This window comes from Octodon degus, unplaced genomic scaffold (genome assembly GCF_000260255.1).
Source record: "Octodon degus isolate 3935 unplaced genomic scaffold, OctDeg1.0 scaffold00092, whole genome shotgun sequence".
Lineage (NCBI taxonomy): Eukaryota > Metazoa > Chordata > Mammalia > Rodentia > Octodontidae > Octodon > Octodon degus.
The window spans coordinates 6,279,703-6,298,637 of NW_004524668.1; the positions used below are offsets into that span (position 1 = coordinate 6,279,703).

The window sequence follows — 18,935 nt, forward strand, 5'->3', positions numbered from 1 at the left end:
GTGACTCTTCCCTCGCTAGACTTGAGGGCCAGCTCTGAGAAAGCTGGCATCTCTGCCCAAGAGGTCACACTTACCCCATAGGTGTGAACTGCTGGCACAGGTACAGTATGGAACACCAGTGACCAGGAGGAGACATCTATGTACAGAATTTCTTAAAACTGGGCTTCAGAAAGTGGTGGTAACACCTTTTTCCCTTAACATCAGTCCCCAGTTGCAGTGAAAGGGTCTTTGAAGTCCACAGTGGTGTAAAAGTCCAGGGTCCTCAGGGAGGCAGGTGGGGCAGCACGGCTCTCTGGCCAGGAGACATCGTCAGGTTCCTACTCAGGAGCATGAAGCCTCCGTCCTGTCTTGTCCTCCTTTTCATTTCTCTTCACCTTCTCAGCTCATCTCTGAGCACCCTGCCCTGAGAGTCCGGCTATAAGAACTAACGAGTAGACCTTCCTTCTTCCTGTAGGCCCCATGCCCGTCCTCAGTGCTGTCCCAGTGCAGTCTTTATGAAGTGCAGCACCTCTCTGGGCTGCAGGGGCTGCTTCCTGTTACCTCACAGTCACAGCGCCCAGCCCTTAGGTGTGGGAAAGCCATCCTCTGTCCCTGGGGGGTGGTCAGGCGCTCTACTTTTTCAATATAATTGGCATTTCCAGCTGGACCTGTGTCTCTTCCCTGCTTCTGTATCTGGCAGCTATCTTCTTAGACCTTGCTATGTGAGAAGGTCTTGGGAACACTTCTCTGGAGTTACCAGCAAGCCAGGAAGGAGAGAGGGACATCAGTGAATCACTACGGTGGTGAACACAGAGGAAGCTAAGAAAGTGGGAAGGGAAGAACTAGTGTTTGTGGGCCACTTCCTGTGTGCCAAGCTGTGGCCTGGCTCTGGGCTTCCATGGCTCCTCACATCAGCCCTGCTGTTAGCTTCATACCACGCAGCTGGTCAGTGAGGCCTCTGGGTGCACCCCCGGTCTCCTTTCTGAGCCCCTGCTCTACAGAACTCCAGAAAGCCTTCCTGCCTGCCGTGGCCTGAAACATCATGGGCAGTGGCTTCGCCTTTGGGCTTTGAGGCATCTGGGGCTTGGGCTCACTACTCACAGGCCATGTGCCCCTGGCATGACTCATGTGGCCTCTGCTCCTTCCTTCCCTCCAGGTCACCATGGAGTAACAAGTATGACCCACCTTTGGAAGATGGGGCCATGCCGTCTGCTCGGCTGAGAAAGCTGGAGGTGGAAGCCAACAATGCCTTTGACCAGTACCGAGACCTGTGAGTTCCTGCTCGAAGCTTTGCCTTCCGGCTCCTGTGGCTGTGGTGGGAGGGGTCGGGATAGGGGTGTGCCTGGGCCAGTCTGTCTTGCATCTGTTGCCTGGCTCACCCACTAATTTTCTAAGTGGGATCAGCTTGGGGAAATTAAGGCTCAAAAAGATTAGAGAGTTTGTCCGCCTAGGAAACTGGCTCAAACTCAGGTCTTTCCCCAGTAGCCTCTGGGTTTCGTTGCCCCACATCATCAGGTCTGACCGAGAACTCCTGCCATTTCCTCTGTGCCAGGGTAGGGTGGGTCAGGATCTCGTGCAGGAGGAGGCGGGCAGCCCATATCTAACTAACGTCTTGTAAATAGTGAGTTGATTGGGCTTGGGCCTCTGTAAGAAAGTTTAACCCCAGTACTCTGGGAGGCTGAGACAGGAGGAATCCAGGTACAAACCCAGTGGGCAAGCAGGCCTGTCTCAGAATAAAAAAGCCGTGGCTACAGCTCAGCGTAGAGACTGTTTAGTCCCCAGCACCGACAACAACAAAAGCGTCTGTGCCAGTCTAGACTCATGCTGCTTCCTTCCAACCCTGCCCTGACCACGCTCCCAAAACGGTTGGCCACTCACTGGCTCTTACGAGGGAAAGCGCCACAGAAGCCTGTCCTCTGGCATTTTTTTTTAATCAGCAGAATCTCATTTTAAATTAAATTCTATACTGAAAATTCTGTACTGAAAATTAAGTTCTATATGGAACTGGGTATGGTGGTTCGCACCTGTAATCCCAGCTACTCAGAAGGCTGAGGCATGAGGATCCCAGGCCCAAGGCCAGCGTCGGACAGCTCAGAGAGCTCTTATCTAAAAAGAGAAATGAAGGGGCTGGAGAGATGGCTCAGTGGTCTAAAGCACCTACTTGGAACAACCTTAGCAAAGCACAGGGACCGCGGTTCAATCCCCAGCACCACATGCCAGCCAGCCCCGCCCCCTGGTGGGCTGAGCGGGCCACACACACACACACACACACACACACACTAAATAAATAAATGTTAAAAAAAAAAAAGAGAGAGAGAGAAATGAAGAGACCTGGGAATACAGAGGCACTAGCATGAGGGCCCCTCTAGTGTGTGTGTTCACTCTCAAGTACTAGCTTCCCCATCCCTCCAAAAACAGAAGAGGGGCAAAGCTGAAAGCTGGGCAGTACTGACGCAGGACAAATCCCATCATCTAGAATAGCAGCCTGCAAACTTTTTGCCGAATGGGGCTAAATAGTAGTAGACGGTTTAGGGTTTGCAGACTGTGGAAGACTATTACTATTTTTTTTCTTTCTATAATAACTTTTTTAAAAAATGTAAACAGCACCTCTTGAGCCGTGAGGTCTGGCTCTTAGTCTGTCCCCTGCCCCCTGTGGTCTCGGGTGTAGGCAGGAAAATAGCAATAAGAGAAACCACGCATCTGCACATCTGAATCTATTGTCGGAAAAGAGGTGTGGTCCCGCACGCAGGCTGCCGGGTGGGATGAGGAGCAGTTTGCGTGCCCTCACTCGGGTAGTAAGAAGTGGCTTTTGGAAGCTCGTGAGGCGGGGATACTTCGGTCTGACGCAGACAGGACTCCATTGCACTGCACAGGGAAGGAGACGCGCAGGTGTCTTCTAAGGAAGCAGGAATGGATGGCCTGGATGGTTCAGTAGCCCCAAGTGTCAACAGTGTAATACAGCTTTAACTTCAGAATCTTATCCTGTCCCAGTGGTTTTTTTGGTATTTAGGACAGGGTGTACAGGGTATTCAGGGTCTCACTACTAGATCAGACTTGTAGTGATCCTCCTGTTTATGGCCTCCCAAGTGCTGAGATTACAGGCATGCGCCACCACACCCAGTCTCAGTTGCTGTCCCGGGGCGCCCCGGGGGATCGATCCTTGGCCCCTGTACCTGCTTTAGTCCACTGGGCTCTCTGGCTGGCTCCAGTCTCATACTAGTAACGACAGTAACAGCCAGCCAGTGATGACACAGCATGCACCATGGTCTTCCCTCTCTCATTCAAATTAAAATGACCCTAAGGGGAGGATCATCTCCTTTTGGAAATGAGTTCCCAGGTTCAGGAAGACCAAGTAGCTTCCCCACATTCCCCAGCCAGTGTGCGTGGAACTGGGGCGTACAGCCATCCTTACTGACACCAGAGCCGCAAGTGCATTTGCAGGCAGCTGGGTGCTACATGAGTTAGGTGCCCCCAAAGTGCTGTGGCCACAGCCTCTTCCGCAGCCCGCAAGCCCCCTACCCTCACCGGGCTTCCACCAGGGGCCCAGCGATAGACACAGAAGTCTTAGGCAGACATGTCAGTGCTGCTGGGTGACAGGGTTGGCATGACATGTGCCCTAAGTTGCTCTCGATAAGCAACCCTAGGGCTGGGAGCTGACATCCATAGGGGCCAGCCGAGCTGTGAGGCTGGCTCACGGCATCCCTGGTACCCCTGGACTATGCACCTCCATCAGCCAGCATTCTCTGTGAAAATGGAAAATAGATAGCTTTGAAAGTTCCCTGCAGGCTGTCCAGAGTGCCCGGAAGGACGGCCTGCTCTACCCTAGTGGGAGATGCCAGTGGCAGCCCCACAGTGTGTGCCAGGCTTCTGTGTGTTTCTCCCACATCCAGCAAGCCACCCAGCCTTGCCCCTTGCTCTTTCCAGAGGCTGTGTTCAATGTGCAGGATGTTCTTCTTTTTCATTGGCTTGCATGTTTAGATTCACTGGGGAGGGAGTGTTCTGTTTTTATTTTAATGTATTTGGTAGAGTCTCACTACACAGCCAGGACTCATAGTGATCTTGCTTTCAACCTCTCCAGTGCTGGGATTATAGGAGCACACCACCAGGCCCAGTCTCGGTGGCCAGCTCAGCGCGCCCTGGGGTGGGGCCAGTGCCGCATGTGGAGCTGAGGATCAGAGCCTCGAACCCTGCACTGGCCTAAGCAGGCACTTAGTCCGCTGAGCTATCTTGCTGGCCGTCTGTTCTGATTTTTTATGGATGTAAATTCTTGGGTTTTGTTTCCTCAGGGAAATGATTTGGACACAGTACCTAGTACTGCCAGGTAGCCCCAGACTTTACCTTCAGACCTCTCGTGTTTCCCTTTTTCTCTCTTTGGGTCTTGCCCCAAGGTTCTATCTATTAAGGACATTTGGCCATGCCTTCCTGAAGGGTTTAATGAGCCCCTTAGTGTTAAAATCTCTCTACTCAGTCCTTACATTGTTGCCCACTTAGCAGGTGATGAGACCAAGGCTGAGAAGCACAAGACAGGAGCTGTGACTCGGCTCCTCAGCCTTGCTGCTGCCTCTGAGAAGCCTTCCCTGCCTGGGAGATTGTCCTCTGTTTAGTGTCAGTGACCATATTTCTGTGGGCTATGACTTTACCCACAGTCTTCTGTGAAAGTGGCCTTACCTTAGGCATTGAGAGGGGGAGCAGGTCTGTCCCTGCCCCTGGTTGGGGATTGTGGTTCACACCCTGGCCCCCAACATCTGTGCAGGAGGACGGAGGGGAGGGGAGCGTCCAGGGCTTCGGTGGCACCCACAGAAGAGGCAGAGAGGCCCTTTATTCTCTGCTTGCGTGGGTGGAACAGGGCTACATTCTGTGGACATGACAGGAGACCCAGGCCACCAGAGGGGTGGCACTTGAAGCAGTCATTGAAGACACCAGAGTCCTGAGAGAGATGCCACCCAGTGCTGTCAGTGTGCTAGGGACTGCTCCCATGACCACATGTGAGGGGCTTCCCCAGCTGAACCACACAGGCTGAACCACCCTCTCTGGGCTTAAAAGTCACAAGAACATATCTCACTTGCCTTTTTGTTGTAAACTTCTTGATATGGTGCTTACCACCAGAAGCTCCATCCTCGAAGGGCTATTGAGAGCTTGCTGGTGTACACGTTGTGGCCCTGGGGGCTGGAAGCTGAGCTTTTCCCCCCCTGGTTTTGGGGCAGAGGCCTCCTTTGTCTAGGAGCCATTGAGTGACACTAGCCGGGCGCAACAGGTCATACCTTCCTGCCGTTTGTTCCTTTCCCTCCCCACCAGTAATCATGCCCATGAGAAAGCTCACTTGTGGTCACCCTGCGAGTGAAGCTCTTCAGGTGAATTATCCCACCTGTCTTCCTTTTGCTTTGGCAGCTAGGCACAGGCACAGTCCCTTGGGGGAGGCGACACCCCACCCCGTGCCACGTTGGGCCTGTTGGCTGCAGTTACTCTGGGCTGCTGCATGAGGGGCCAGGAAGATGGCCTGCTGGTGGGAGATGCTTGGGCCTGCAGGCAGATCAACCCTTGGCAGAACCCACCCCTTGCACTACCTCCAGAGCAAGACAAAACCACGCTGTCCCTAGGGGGCTGGGTGAACGAGACTGCTGCTCCTAGGGAAGAGCAGGCCTGTCTTGTAACTTCTGGCAGTCCGGGTATTGCACAGTTCTCGGGTCATGCTAAATTGCATTATTAAAACTGAGTTTGGCTCATTCCTCTCAACCACTCACCCATCCAATAACTGAAAGCTGCCGGACTCCATCCACCTCTGGGGTCACTGTCCTATAATGGGGTATGCTGGCTTGCTGTGAGCTTTCAACGAGCTTTTAGTTTGTGGCCTAAGCACCTCTGCATAGTGGGAAGGCCACCCTGGGCTTGCCCACCAGAAGTGTGACGTACACACACACACCAAACAAAGCCAGAGGCCTCAGCCAGCCTCCCTTTGCTAATCCTGGGGGTCAGCAGACCTGTCCCTGGAAGCACTGGTTCCCTCCCTGCTCAGAACCTGTGGGCCCGTTAGCCTTGTCCTTCCTCAGGGAAGTGCTTAAAAGGTGAGTAGAAGGAGACCACAGTGAGTGTGAGGAGCCTGGACCTGAAACGAGATCCGCCCAGGCAGCCCAGCCCATGCCAGCCCAGACATGGGGAGCACTCGGCCTCCACAGAAGGTTCCTGCCACAGAGAAAAGATCCTGTTCACGAGACCCTGAGGGAAGGCTGTGTTCTATCTTCAGGCCCTGGCTTTGATCCCGGGGTCTGTAAAGGCTTTGACTTTGCGGGGAGTAGGAGTTAATCACCCACACATGGAGTCAGTATGGTTCGAGTGACGGCTGGGGCCACAGTGGCTGGCTCACCAGCCCTCTGGCTTCTGACTCCTCTGGGGGTGTGGCCCCCAGCCCTGGTCTGTGCATAGCATTTTTGAATTATGGACTAAAAGAGCCAGCAGTCGGGAGTGTGGCTCTTTGCCCACCGTAGGCAGAAGATAAGTAGAGATCGAGAGAGCTGAGCTGTGTGTCCTGTGCGATTCCCCCCAAGGTCCACCAGTTCCTAGGTGCCCTGCTGCACTTGAACACACACACACACACACACACGCCTCCCACATGTACTGATTCTCTTCTTTGCCATTCTGAGGCAGCCTACAGGAATCACACAAGTCCTTTTTCCATGACACTGCCAGACAGTTATTGATAGCATTACCCAAACAGCTCAGCTTTTAGATTAAAATGAGCCCCTTTGCAGAGAATGCCTGGAGATGACAGGCCCATTTTGCTAGACTGCAGGGGCTGGGCAAGGGTGTCACTACTGTCATCTTGAATTTTGCCACTTCAGCTGTTTTGCCAGTACTTTGGCTGTTTTCATCCTTTTCTCTCAATCCCAAGAGGGTTTTCCCTGTTCAATTAATGGCCCAGGCTCGGTGTAGGGCTCATAAGCACTGAGGCAGGGAGGCCAGGAGAAGCAGCAGAGAAGGCTTGCTTTTGGGTGGCTGGCTGGCTCGTGGGCTGCTTGCTCCATCGTCTTTCTGAGCACAGTTGACACTTCGCCTTGCCCAGCTCATCAGGCATAGAACCTCGTCACCAGACCCAGGAGGCCATTCTGCTGGAGAGGTCCTAGAAGCATAGCCTCAGATGCAGGCAGTGCTCACAGCTGCCAGAGAACTGGCTTGTTTATGGGCAGGCTAAGCACCTTTACTTGAGGTTTCCCGAGGCGAGAAGCCCACCCCGTTCTGGCTGGCCCTTTGGGCCATGCCTGGCCCCTGTCAGCCTGGGTTCTGCGAGAGACCAGATGTCCTAGTGCAGAGGGCTGGCACCGCTCTCTCCCGAAGGTGATCAGTCCCATCTGCGCCAGACGTCCTGCCCGCGCTCTGCGGTCCACGGCTCTTGGCGCGGAGCAGATAATACCTTCAAACATGCGGTTGCAATTTATTGGCCTTATAAGTTAATTTTAGTGGGTGTGCAATTGATTGAAATCAAGACTTAATAAAGGCCAGAGTTGAGGGGGAAGCGGTAGAAAAGCAAAGTGGAAAGGCATTTTGTGTTCTTCCTTGTTTGGGGCTTGAGATAATCTTCAAAAGCTTTAATTAGCTTTTCTAATGAACCCTCCTTGTCTGGAAGAAGTTTGCAGAGCAAAACAAGACTGGTGTCCCTGTGGCAGTCCCAGAAGCCCATGGGTCTCACTCGGAGTGGCCAGGGTGCTTGGTAGCTGGGCCTGCCCAGGCTTTCTACCTGTTCTCCCTGTACTTACTGGGGCTCTTTTAGAATTGTGGTTCTTTTCACTCCTTCCACTTGCCATCTGTAAAATCTGATGACACTTGAACATCTGCGGCCCAGGAAGGGTGGAACAGTCACAACTGTGTGTGAAGTTTGTTTCCTTGGGGCCTGAGATCCCTGAAGCTGCATGGCCCAGCCCCAGACCCTGGGCTCTTGGGGGCCACCCCTTCTCTGGACATGAGTACCAGGTGAGGAATTGCGAATGGCAGGGGAGGCTTTCTAAGGAAGCCCTGCAGAAGTATGGGAACAGTCACGAGGGTCTGGGGGGCCCTAAGTCGGAGGCACCCAGGACGGAGTCTGGGGCCAGGCCAGAGAATAGGGAAGGCCCTGGCCTTAAAAGGGACACAGACTGAGTGTGCAGGATAGCTTCCGCAAGCTGTGGGTGCTCTGTGAGGTGCTGTCAGGAAGGCCTCACTGCTAAACCCTTATATCCCTACCTTCAGGCTGCTAGGCTGTCAGCTTTGTCCTGACTGTGGCAGTCACCTGTGTAGATGTCTCCTCTGTGCTTGTGACAGTGACATGGGCCTGCTTGTCAGGGGACTTGGCAAGGTAGCAGCCAAGTGACGTGGTAGTCATGTGGGAAGGCTGTGCATCAGGTCGTGGCCAGGCCACCACCCACCATGAGACCTCAAGTGAGTCTGTCTGGAAAGTACAGTTAATGATCCCTGCTCGTCCCGCCCCTGGGAGCGCATGAGGACACATGAGGCGCGCATCTGTGTGGCTGTAGAGAAAACACTTCATGGCCGTCAACCGGCACTTCCCATGAGCCTCTGAGGAACAGGCAGGGCAGTGTGGCACAGCTGTGGTGGACATAAGCTGTCCCTGCTACTCTCCTGAGGCTCACGGGTGACAGGGCTGGAACAGTGAACAAACGTGTCCACAGTGCCCTCACCAGTCAGGAAGTTTTATGAGAGGCCACAGCAGGCCCCACGGAGCAGACAGCAGAGGGGCTGGGCTACAGATGAGGGCAGCTGAGGACACTGCTCAGGGGACTACAGCACTTTGCCTTGTGCAGATAAGCGCTGGCTGAGCAGCCAGAGACTGCTGTCAGGGCGGCCTTGGCTGGCATCCGGGAACTTGACTTCAAGGGACTTCCTCCCGCTCTCTGATGAGAGCCTCTCACAGTGCAGGAACTTTGCATTCAAACAGATATGTGCTGAATTCCTGCTTTCCTTCCAGAGTCTGACGTTTTAAGAAGTAAAGCCTTGATGGGGCATTGTAGGGTGTACCTGACTCAGGAGGCTGAGGCAGGAGGATTGCAAATTCAAGGCAACTTATTCTCAAAATAAAAAAAGTAAATAAAAAGGGTTGCAAGTATGCCTGAGGCTGTAGGTTTGATTCTTAGTACCAAAACAGATAAGAAAGACCATGGGCACCAAATCTCTTAATGAGTCTCCCTGGAGTGTTGCAGCTTGTGGATGGGAGTTCAGTGTGTCTGGTGCGACTACATGGAGGGGAGTAGGAGCTTGCGTGTAAGTCCTCAGCCTTCTCCCTGGGAGCTCCCATTCTAGTGTCTTGGCCATGAGGACAGCTTTGTGTAGGGTCCTGTGTGACTACACAGCACATCCTCAAACCTTGGCGCCCTGGGGCCCACACAGCCACAAACCTGGCTGCAGGTAGCTATGTATGGCAGTGCTTGGAGCAGTGGGGGCTGCCGGGCTGGCCCCGAGATGGGTCCAGGTGGTCCTGAGTGGGATGTGGGCAGTGGGGAGAGGTGCACGGGCCTGTTTGGCATGAGTTTGGCAAGGCTTTCTGAAGAGTGCCCAGGGTATGACTCCAAAGGCTGTGCCAGAGGCTGGGGAAGGATTCTGATCAATTGACTGAGCTCAGTCTGGTGGCTGAAGCCCACTGGTAAAGACCAAGGGCTTTCTACCCAGGAGCCTTCAGTCTTGAGTCAGGGCCCCCAGGGAGTGGCAGGAGAACAGCATAGGAGCTCTGGGGAAGAGGCAGGAGAGTCCTGGAGCTGGAGGGGCCTATGGGCAAGTCATATCCTCCCTAAGCCTGGCCCTTTACAGAGGTCTTTGTCTTCCTCCTTGCCCCAAAGTGGGACTGTTTCCTAGATCAGAAGATGTCCAGAGGGGCCCTGCGAAAGGCTCCATTTGCTTCACTCTATGGCCAAGGGACAGCAGGTGGAGACAGCAAGGTTATCGCTGGCTTACAGCTTGTCAGTGGTGTGATTAGTTCTTGGGATTTAGGAGCTATTACCTGTATGTCTCAGAGGTGCATAGAGGGTCTCTGAGAACATGCCTTGCCTGCAGCGGGCCACAGCCTGGCCATGCAGAGGTGCTGAGAGCAGTTCATGGGGAGAACCAGGCCCACACCCTGGTTGAATACATTGTTGGCTGACTGGGGAACTGGGTCAGGAGAAGCCTTGGGCCTGGGGGAGTGGACTGAGTCGGCGCCTGCTCTCGGGACTGCTCTTCCACGGGGGCATCTGCTGCAGTTTGCAGAGCCCCTGAGGAGTCTAGATGGCTGGCCCACTGTGCTTGCTGGGAACCCATGAGGAGCGCTCTCCGCTGGCCCCTTCCTCTGGCACCCTGAGGCCAAGGCTGTGAGCCAACCGTCAGTTGCCTTGGCATGTGCTGTCTGGTTTTCATCTGCTAGAAGCAAATTAAATGGAAAACAGGAGTGTGTGGAAACCAAGTTTGTTTATAAACACGATCCCCCGAGTCAGCATCACGGACTCTAATTCCTGCGGAATTCCTGGACTCCCACAGCCATATGGTGCGGTCACACTCGGGTTCCTGCTGCCCTGTGTGGCGGGCTTTGTCCATTGGCATTCTGTTACTGTGACAGAAATACCTGGGGGGAAATGGGAAAGATTTATTTTGGCTTACGGTTTCAGAGGTCGTAGTCTATGGCCCACTGCTCTTCTGCTTTAGGTATCTGGCAAGGCAGAAATGTCACGGCCAAAGGACATACATAGTGGACGAATACCGCTCACCTCATGGTGGCCAGGAAGCAGAGAACACCTGTGCTAGCTGGCGGTGGCCTTCCTCTTCTTGGCTCCAGCCAGGCCCCCCCTTATTAGATGGTGCTGCCTGCCTTCAGGGTGAATCCTACCCCATCAGTTGCCGTCGCAGGTGCCAGGCACACCCAGTTAGTGTACTTTACCAATTTCCTAGGTCTGCTGCCTGCCCGCTTGACTGACTGACTGTCTGTCTCTGTCTGTCTGTCTGTCTGCCTGTCTTTCTTTCAGTACATGTTCTCAACTGTGCAGCTGAGACTCATAGTGATCCTCCTGTTTTCAGCTTTCCCAGCAGCTGGGATTACAGGCATGTGCCACCATGCCAGGTTTCAGTGGATAGCATGTCATGCCCGGGGTTCCAGGGCCTGCACCATATGCGTTGCCAGGGTTTGAACTTGGGTCCTTTGCTTGCCAGGCAGGCACATAGACTGCCAAGCTATCTCCCCAGCCCCTCCTAGGTGTTTCTTAGACCAGTCAGGTTGGCAGTCAGGGTTAACCACTTCATGGGGCGAAACTTCCCCTGAAAGCAGGGGCCAGCTGTCTACATGGTCAGGCCCCTGGGCCTGCCAGAACCCTGCACCCCTGTTGACCTGTTGCCGACACTTGTTAGAGTGTCAGGGGTCCGTGTCTTGCTAAGGCTTTGCCCCAGAATCCCCAGGGTGCACATTCAGTTGGGTGTCTCAGCTTCCTGCTGGCCCAGGGACCCTCTTGCGTGCTCTTTCTCCACCTTGAGGCACCACATACACAGTAGAGGGGTTTCATGTTGCATGTAACTTACAGGCTGAACCCCTCCTGTGTTCTGTGTGGTGCCTGCCACCACAGCTGGCTGTCTCATGAGGCCAAGCAGCCTGCCAGGGCGTGCAACATGGGTCTTGGGGGCAGCCACAGCAGATAGCCAGCCCTGCTGCCCACTTCTCAGCTCTGTAACTTGGACACATTCTGTGAAATAATGTGTACAAGGCTTTGGGCCCAAATGGCTCTCCACGAGTAGCAGCTGTGTTATGACAGTGACACCTTCAGTGCCCTGGAGTCTTAACCAATCTGCCTTGTCACAAGACAGGCAAACCAGGGCCATCAGCATGTGGGTGACAAGAGAGCAAGGTGGTCACACTGGCTGTGCCTGTGGATGCTTTGTCAGATGCCAGGGCAGGTCCGTGCCCCCCCCCCAGCCACACCATTGTTTCCAAAGAGACCTTCATTATTCCCCTATAAGTAAAAAAAAAAAAGCCTCATAAAAAGAGGCCATAAAGTGCTGCAGCCGTGGTCCAGATGTACACTTCTAAGTGCAGCTGGCATTAAAGTCGCACATGCCTAAGCCCATTGGTATGTTTGCTCAGGGGGTCGCTGCACCTGTGTGTGCTGGAAGGAATTTCCACAGAATACCTGCCCTGTGTCCACGTGCAGACTCTGGGACAAGTTCTGTAAGCTGTGGTAAAAAGTGCAGCTCTCAACACACAAACGAGGCTGATTGGGTTTCAGCGTCAGATCTGGATGTGGCCAGCCCAGGGCCGAGTGTTGATCTTTCTCGTTGGTGCAAAGCCAAGTGCAGCCCTGGGGCTGTGGGGATGGGGGCCCTACTCACAGCGTCTTGTTCCTGACGGTTGCTTCCTGGGCAGCTCACAACATGTCGAGGCTGCCGTCTCCCTCTGCCCAGAGTGAAAGCCTGATGGAAATGGACAGACCACGAGGTGCACCTTTGTCCCTCACTTCCTATCACCTTCCGTCTCCAGGAGCTTGTTTGCAGATGCATCCTTAAGTGCGAACTGGTACCACCAGCAAGAGGAAGAGCGCCCCCTGGCAGTTGTGGCTGTTTGCAACCCTCTGGCCTTTACCAACATTGTACCTGCTGGGCAGCTCCCATGTCCTTGAGTTGGATGGGATGTGCCTAGCTTGGTGCCAGCAGACACAAAAAGAAATGCTGGTCTGTGCTGGCTGGGCAGTAGCCAGGCTTCAGGTGCCTCTTCCAAGCAGATTGGGGCGTATCCTCTTTTCCTGGGGTGCAGTTGAATTGTTCCCACCTGTGGATCTAGGGGCCTTTTTATGTCTGAGGATGTTGAGGATGGCCAGAAGAAAAAAAAGCCTGCTGCTGGTAACTGGGCATCTTGCTTTCTTTGTTGAGGCTGGAAAGGAACAAGAAGGTACCGGGTCAGAGCCTCAGCCCCTGGCAGAGCAGTACTGCCTCTGGGTTTTGTTCCCCTTCTGCCAACAGTGGTGGAGCATGTGCATTGCCTGTGTGACCTTGTCCTTACCATGTCCCAGCTCCACTTAGAGCAAAAAGCATCCCTCATTACCATTTCCCACAAGTCTTGCTGCTGCTTAGTGTGACCTCAGGAACAGATGGACCGTGCCCATGAATAGTGAAATCTGTGGAAGCCTAGGACCCTGGCCATTTTGAGGGGCAGTGTGCCTAGCTGGGCACCGGATGCCTGGGGGATCTTGTTGCGCTGGTGCTATTTCACTTGGGACCCTTGGCTAGCATTCCACCCGGCCCGCCTCATCTCTTTCCTCCCTCTTGCCCTCAGCCAGCCTGGCCGGTCCCTGACTCCAGTCATGCTTTGGGCATTCCTGTCATGGCCCTGCCTAGTGGGCATCAGTTTCTCCACTGAGGCCCTCAGACTTCTGGCCTCTTTGTAAAAAGCCTTGAAATTTTCTAGGGCAGAGACCTGGTCCACACGATCTAGAGCTCAAGCTTTTTGTTGTGTTGTCTCTTTCGCATGCAGTCAGAGGCCTAAAGGCCTCTGTGGAAGCGCGGCCTGGATATAGAACACGGATGGCAGCAGATTCAGAATCAAAACGATGAATCAAAACCAGTGAAGCCCTGTCTGTGAGAATGACACATAACAGAGTTCAGGGGAGTTGACTGTCCCAGATCTGGTCCGCCAAATACTCCGTGTGGGATATGACAGATAATCAGTGCTGGTCACCTTTCCGTTGCTGGGACAAAATACCTGACAGTCTCAATTTAGGTTATTTCAGCTCACAATCTCAGGGGTTTTTGTCCGAGGTCATCTGACACCAACGAACATTATGGTAGAAGGGCAGACAGAGGAAGCTGCCCACCTCGAAGCATCCACGAAGCAGGGAATGGGGGAAGAGCCCAAGAGAAAGGAAAGAAAGGACCAGGGACAAGGTATATCTTTCAGAGGCTAAGGCATGAGGATCCCAAATTTGATCCCAGCCTGGACTATGTAGCCCTTGTCTCAAAATTAAACATTGAAAAAAGAGCAGAGGACTTAGCACAGTATAAAGGCCCTGGGTTCAATCTGTAGTACCTACCCACCCTCAACTCCCCAAAAAGGCATCTTTCGAGCCACACTCTCAGTGATCTACTTGCTCCAGTTGGTCCCCAGCTCCAAACAACACATTCAGCAGGTTTAATCCGTTGGTGAGGTCAGCGCCCTTCTGATCCATTCTCCTCTGTGTGCCCTGCCTCTGAACATAGCTGCGCTGGGCTCAGCCTCCCAACACAGTGAGTCTGTAGGGACGCCTTGTACTTAAGCCCTAACACAGTCCGCGGCAGCACAGGAGGAAGCGTATTCCATGCGAGATGACCGCGTGCTGTGTGTGCCAGTGTGGTGAGGTGGGAGCGCAGAGGACTGGTTGGCCGCATCTGTGGCTTCCGCACAGCCTGCGCCAGGCCTTGTGCTGACCGCCACAAGGTGGTGGCTGACACATGGCTGGGCATTGTTTCCCCTCTACCTCAGGAAGGACGTTGACAGCCTTGGGAATGTTGCAGAGGCAGAGAAAGTACAGCGACTTCTTATCCTGGCCTAGAAGGAATTGGATAGAGAGGAAGACCAAAAAGAAAAAATGGGGCATTTATGAAAGCTACCTTTATGTCTTTGAAAGAACTGTGTGCGGAAGGGGCATTAGATTGTGTGTGTCTGTGTGTGTGTGTGTGTGTGTGTGTGTGTGTGTGTGTGTGTGTGACTCTAGAAGGCAGAAAGTTTTCACCCCAGTCTAGAGAGCTGCCTGAATTGTTTCTAAAGAGTAATCTCTATATTAGGGATGCAGAGTTCCCTGTCACTATGGTGTATAAGCAGCTCTTTGATATACTTCATCAAGAAGTACTTCTTCAAGCCAGGCATGGTGGTACCTGCCTGAAATCTCAGCCGTCTGGGAAGCTGAGACAGGAGGATTGCCAGTTCCAGCTCAGCCAAGATAACCAAATGACTTCATGAGATTCTGTCTCAAAAGAAAAACCAAAATGGTCTGGGATTTAGTTTGGTGTGAAGACTCTGGGCTCAATCCCCAATGCAAAAAAGGGGGTGGGGGTTCAGAACCTGACTTTGTGGGGCTCATTGTCTACCTCATTCAGGCCAGCAGACCTCGCGGCAGGGAGGGGAGGGTCAGAGCTGGGAGCGATCCTGGAGCCAGGTTTTTTTAAATTTTACTGATGGAAAAATAGTCTGTGGCACCACGTTAGTGCCATGTTAATAATCTTGGTCTTCTTGGCTTTACTTCATAAAATGCCATTTGTAGAAGGAACCCCTGTCCAGTGTCCTGAGGCACCCCTTCTCATGCCCGCACTTGTTGGGCCTGTGGGACTGTGGGTCTGTTGGCATCACAGACGCCTCGACCCTGAGGTCCACGTCTACCAGAGCCTTCTGGGCCACATCAGTGCTGAGAGTGGCCCAGCTGGGTAACTGCTGGAGGACACGGCTCAGTGAAGCCCAGAAGCTCAGCTGCATTTCTTGGCTGGTCCTGGAAAGCACCCTCTGGCAGGTCTGGCCTGGCCTGGCTCTCTGTGGAGAGGTGTAACATGTGACTCACTACCTGTTGGGAGCCTTGGATTCGGCCTGGAATGCAGCTGCTGTCCCAGGAGGCAGTCAGCAGGAAGGCGTGTGGGCCGGCTTCTGAGGCCCCAGTAGCCCACCCCCAACTCCCACCCATCCCAGCCCCATGATCCTTGCAGCCTGGTGTCGGCCAGGCCTGGGCATTGAGTAAGTCATGGTCATAACTCTGGTTTCAGAAGCCCATTTCTATACAGTGTCTCTGTACACACCTCAGCTCCAAACACTCCAGAAAGCCTCTGGGGCCAAAATATTTCCTTTTTACTTTTGTGAAGTAGGTAATTTTGAGTGTGAAGTATTATGTTTTCCCTTTTATTCTTTGTTCCCAGAAGTCCTGTGGTTGAAGAATATACAACTTGCCCATTAATCTAGTGGGAGAGGGACATTCAGGGAGAAGCAGCCTAGGACTAGCTAGAGGAGGACTGTTGACAGCCTAGCTTTGGGCTCCTCCGAGTTCAGGGACCTTGGATGGAGAATAAACTCAGTCACGTGCTTACCTGTAACTGACGGGCTGGTGAGCTGTGGCCTGTCTGAGCATCTTGCCCTTCGCTTCTTGCTCATCTGGTGCAGAGGCGCCCGAGAAACACAGTCTTGGAGCTACGGCTTCCACCCCGCACGGCTCCGTTGCCTTAGTCCCAGCTGTCTGAAGCCTCTGCAGGACGTTTTTGCCTTAGCAACCGTTAATCTTTGCTGGGAGCCATCAGTTCTGTTTGTTGACAGCAGTTTACAGACAGCAGGAGTGATTCTAGGCTTTTGATCTGTGTCACTGTCACTCTACCCACTCTGGACATCCTAGAGCTAGCTGTCTGAGATCCTACCACATTGTGTTCAACCCTTGTCCAAGATGATTTTGCAGGGTACATCAGTATGGACTGGAGGTTGTTGTCTCGTTGATTTTGTAGGTTTGTGTTGAAAACTCTGCTGTGATTTTTATGGGCTATCCTCTATAGGTGACTTTTTTTCTCTAAGTTTCTTTTCTCTAACAGCTTTAATATTCTATTTTTGTGTTATTTCTGGAATCTTGACTATTACATGCCTTGGTGTAGGGGGCATCCTGTTCACCACCTAGGCAGACCCAAGTGTGCTGAGCGCAGCCCTGGGTTGCCCAGCTTCCCACCGTGGTAGGAGACCCAAGCAGAGCCCATGCTTTCATCTTCAGGCCTGCGGTTGGCATGTGTTCTCTGCACCACCCCATGACTGGAGCCCCTGCTGCTGCAGCTCTGGGCTTTCCCTCTCCAACCCCGTTAGCTGAGCTGTGGCATTCAGTCCTGGGCCCATCCTCACTTCCCGGAGAGCTGGGGATCGTGCAATGGCCAGGTACAGGCAGAGCTCGAACTCCAGCAGGGTGGCTTAGTCCTGTAGCCTGCTCTCCACTCCTGGCCACATTCGACCGTTCATGTTGCCTTGCAGGGCCCAAGAGCGGGAAGAGCCACCTTATTGAAATAGTGTGTTAGCATTTAAACAATATTAATACTATTTGACTCATTACATATACAAAGGCCCGTTAAAGTGCTTCCATGTGTGTGCCGTTAGTTCTGGCGGTGACTTCTCAGATGGCTTCATGTGGTTTCAGACAACGTTTTCGCACATTCTTAAAATACCCACAAAAGCCTTTATGTAAAAACTCATAAATGTGAGCCACATAAAAATTATTTTTTTCCTTGTTTCATGTCATTATGATCAAAGCACAGTAGGTAAGAATAAATTTTCAAAATCTTGTTGAGGTCCCTCTTTAATTAATGCTTCACGCACAGAGTAAAACCGTGAAGTATAAAGGGGCGGGGCGCTGTCTGCACCCTGCAGTCCCCACTCACCTGACTGTGCAGGAGCCCACCTGCCAGCGCGCGCCCACCGGGGAGGCCAGGGCTTGTGGGCGAGTCCCAGGCAGCCTTTCTAATCCCTCAGTCCTGCGGCCTTTGTCTTGGAACATCACGTTGAGACTTGTGGCCGCCCAAGTCCTCAGAGGTCCCTCTCGGCATGTGGAATGCAAGTCCATTCTTGCATTGTTGTGGTGTTTGGGCCATGCCAGAGGAGGCCACGTCCCAGCATGCCTACCACACCTCAGGAGGGAGCACTCCGGCTCCTTCAGAGAAGAACACATTCAAAGTGAGGCCAGCGGCACCGCCTCTTAATTCCACTGCCATCATTTCTTTATTAAAAGTCAAATCTACTGTAAATTAGGATCCTGCCAGATGGAATACTACCACAGCTCTTTTTTTGTTTTTTTGTTTTGTGTTTAAATGTATTTGGTACAGGGTCTCACTACGCAGTTCCAACCCAGTAGTGATCCTCCTGTCTCAGCCTCCCCAAGTCAGGGATTACAGGCATGTGTCCCTATGCCCAGTCTCAGTGGCCAGTTCAGTGTGCCAGGGGGCAGGACTGGCAGGGCATGTGGTGCTGGGAATCAATCCCTGGTCCTTATGCTTGCCTCAGTAGGCACTTAGTCTACTGAGCTATCTCACCAGCCCTTACCACCCCAGCTGTTGACAGTGATTATGGCTCCATCGGAAAGTGATCATCAGTAGGTGCCAGGTGGAAAAAAGCTGAGCTCAACATAGTAGCCATTGTTGTACTCGTCGTTAAGTAAAGATTAGGCATCTGGACAAAGTCTGGAAGGGACTTTGGAAAAATCAGATTTATGGGATGCACTGAGGGATTATGGGCTGTATTTTTTAAAAATGTTTTTGCCTTTTTTTTTTTTTAAAGAATAACCCACAGGAAGGTTGTAGTTGGGCTTTCATTTTTACCTTCTTCCTCTCCAACATTTGGCATCATTAGGCCTGGTTTATGTGACCCGTTGGAGTAGCCTAGGATGGCAGAGAGAAGCTGTCCAGGGCAGGAGCCCCGGCCACAGGGTGGGGCACTGAGTGGAAACAGCCAGTTCCATCCTATAAAACATTAATGCTGGTGCTTTATTTTTCTGGAAAAACATGAAAGTGTAGGACCACGGGGCTCAGTCTAGGCCACCTGGTGCTCTGGAATTGGCCATGGAATAGTGTGGATGCGGACTACCAAGCTGCCAGGATTCTTCCTGGTTCCTTGCAGGGCAGCCTGACCCCTCCCACCGGTACTCCAGGACACAGGAGAGCGGCGCTGCTGCAGCTGGTGCACACAGCCAGATACCACTGGGCTTCCGGCCTTGCCCCAGCGTGGCCAGGAGGAATTACCAGCCTGGCTTTTTCGCCAGCATAGGTACCATCCCCAGCCAGAAGGGCAGCAGAAGGCTTGCTGAGTGTTGCTGTTCCCTCTGGCCTCCTAGGCTAATCCATACTGTGTGTTGCTCGAACACTGTAAAAGAGCATAGAGGACTCCAGCACCACTCTGAATTTAGTGGTGACCAACCCATCTCCACATGTCCCAGAATAGCTCAGGAACAGTCCAGTACATGCTCACCCTACGAGGGGTCGTCCACACCTGGGTT

General features: G+C 53.0%; 1 protein-coding gene across 4 annotated transcripts in view; it reads left to right on the forward strand.

The window, feature by feature from the left end:
• The window catches only part of Capzb (capping actin protein of muscle Z-line beta subunit), a 127,209-nt gene that overhangs the window by 91,197 nt on the left and 17,077 nt on the right, over positions 1-18,935 (forward strand). For all 4 annotated transcript variants that reach the window (XM_004637662.3, XM_004637661.2, XM_023722531.1 and 1 more), the window contains exon 4: positions 1,136-1,249. In XM_004637662.3, the coding sequence (XP_004637719.1) occupies positions 1,136-1,249 (114 nt within the window). The remainder of the gene's footprint in view (positions 1-1,135; positions 1,250-18,935) is intronic.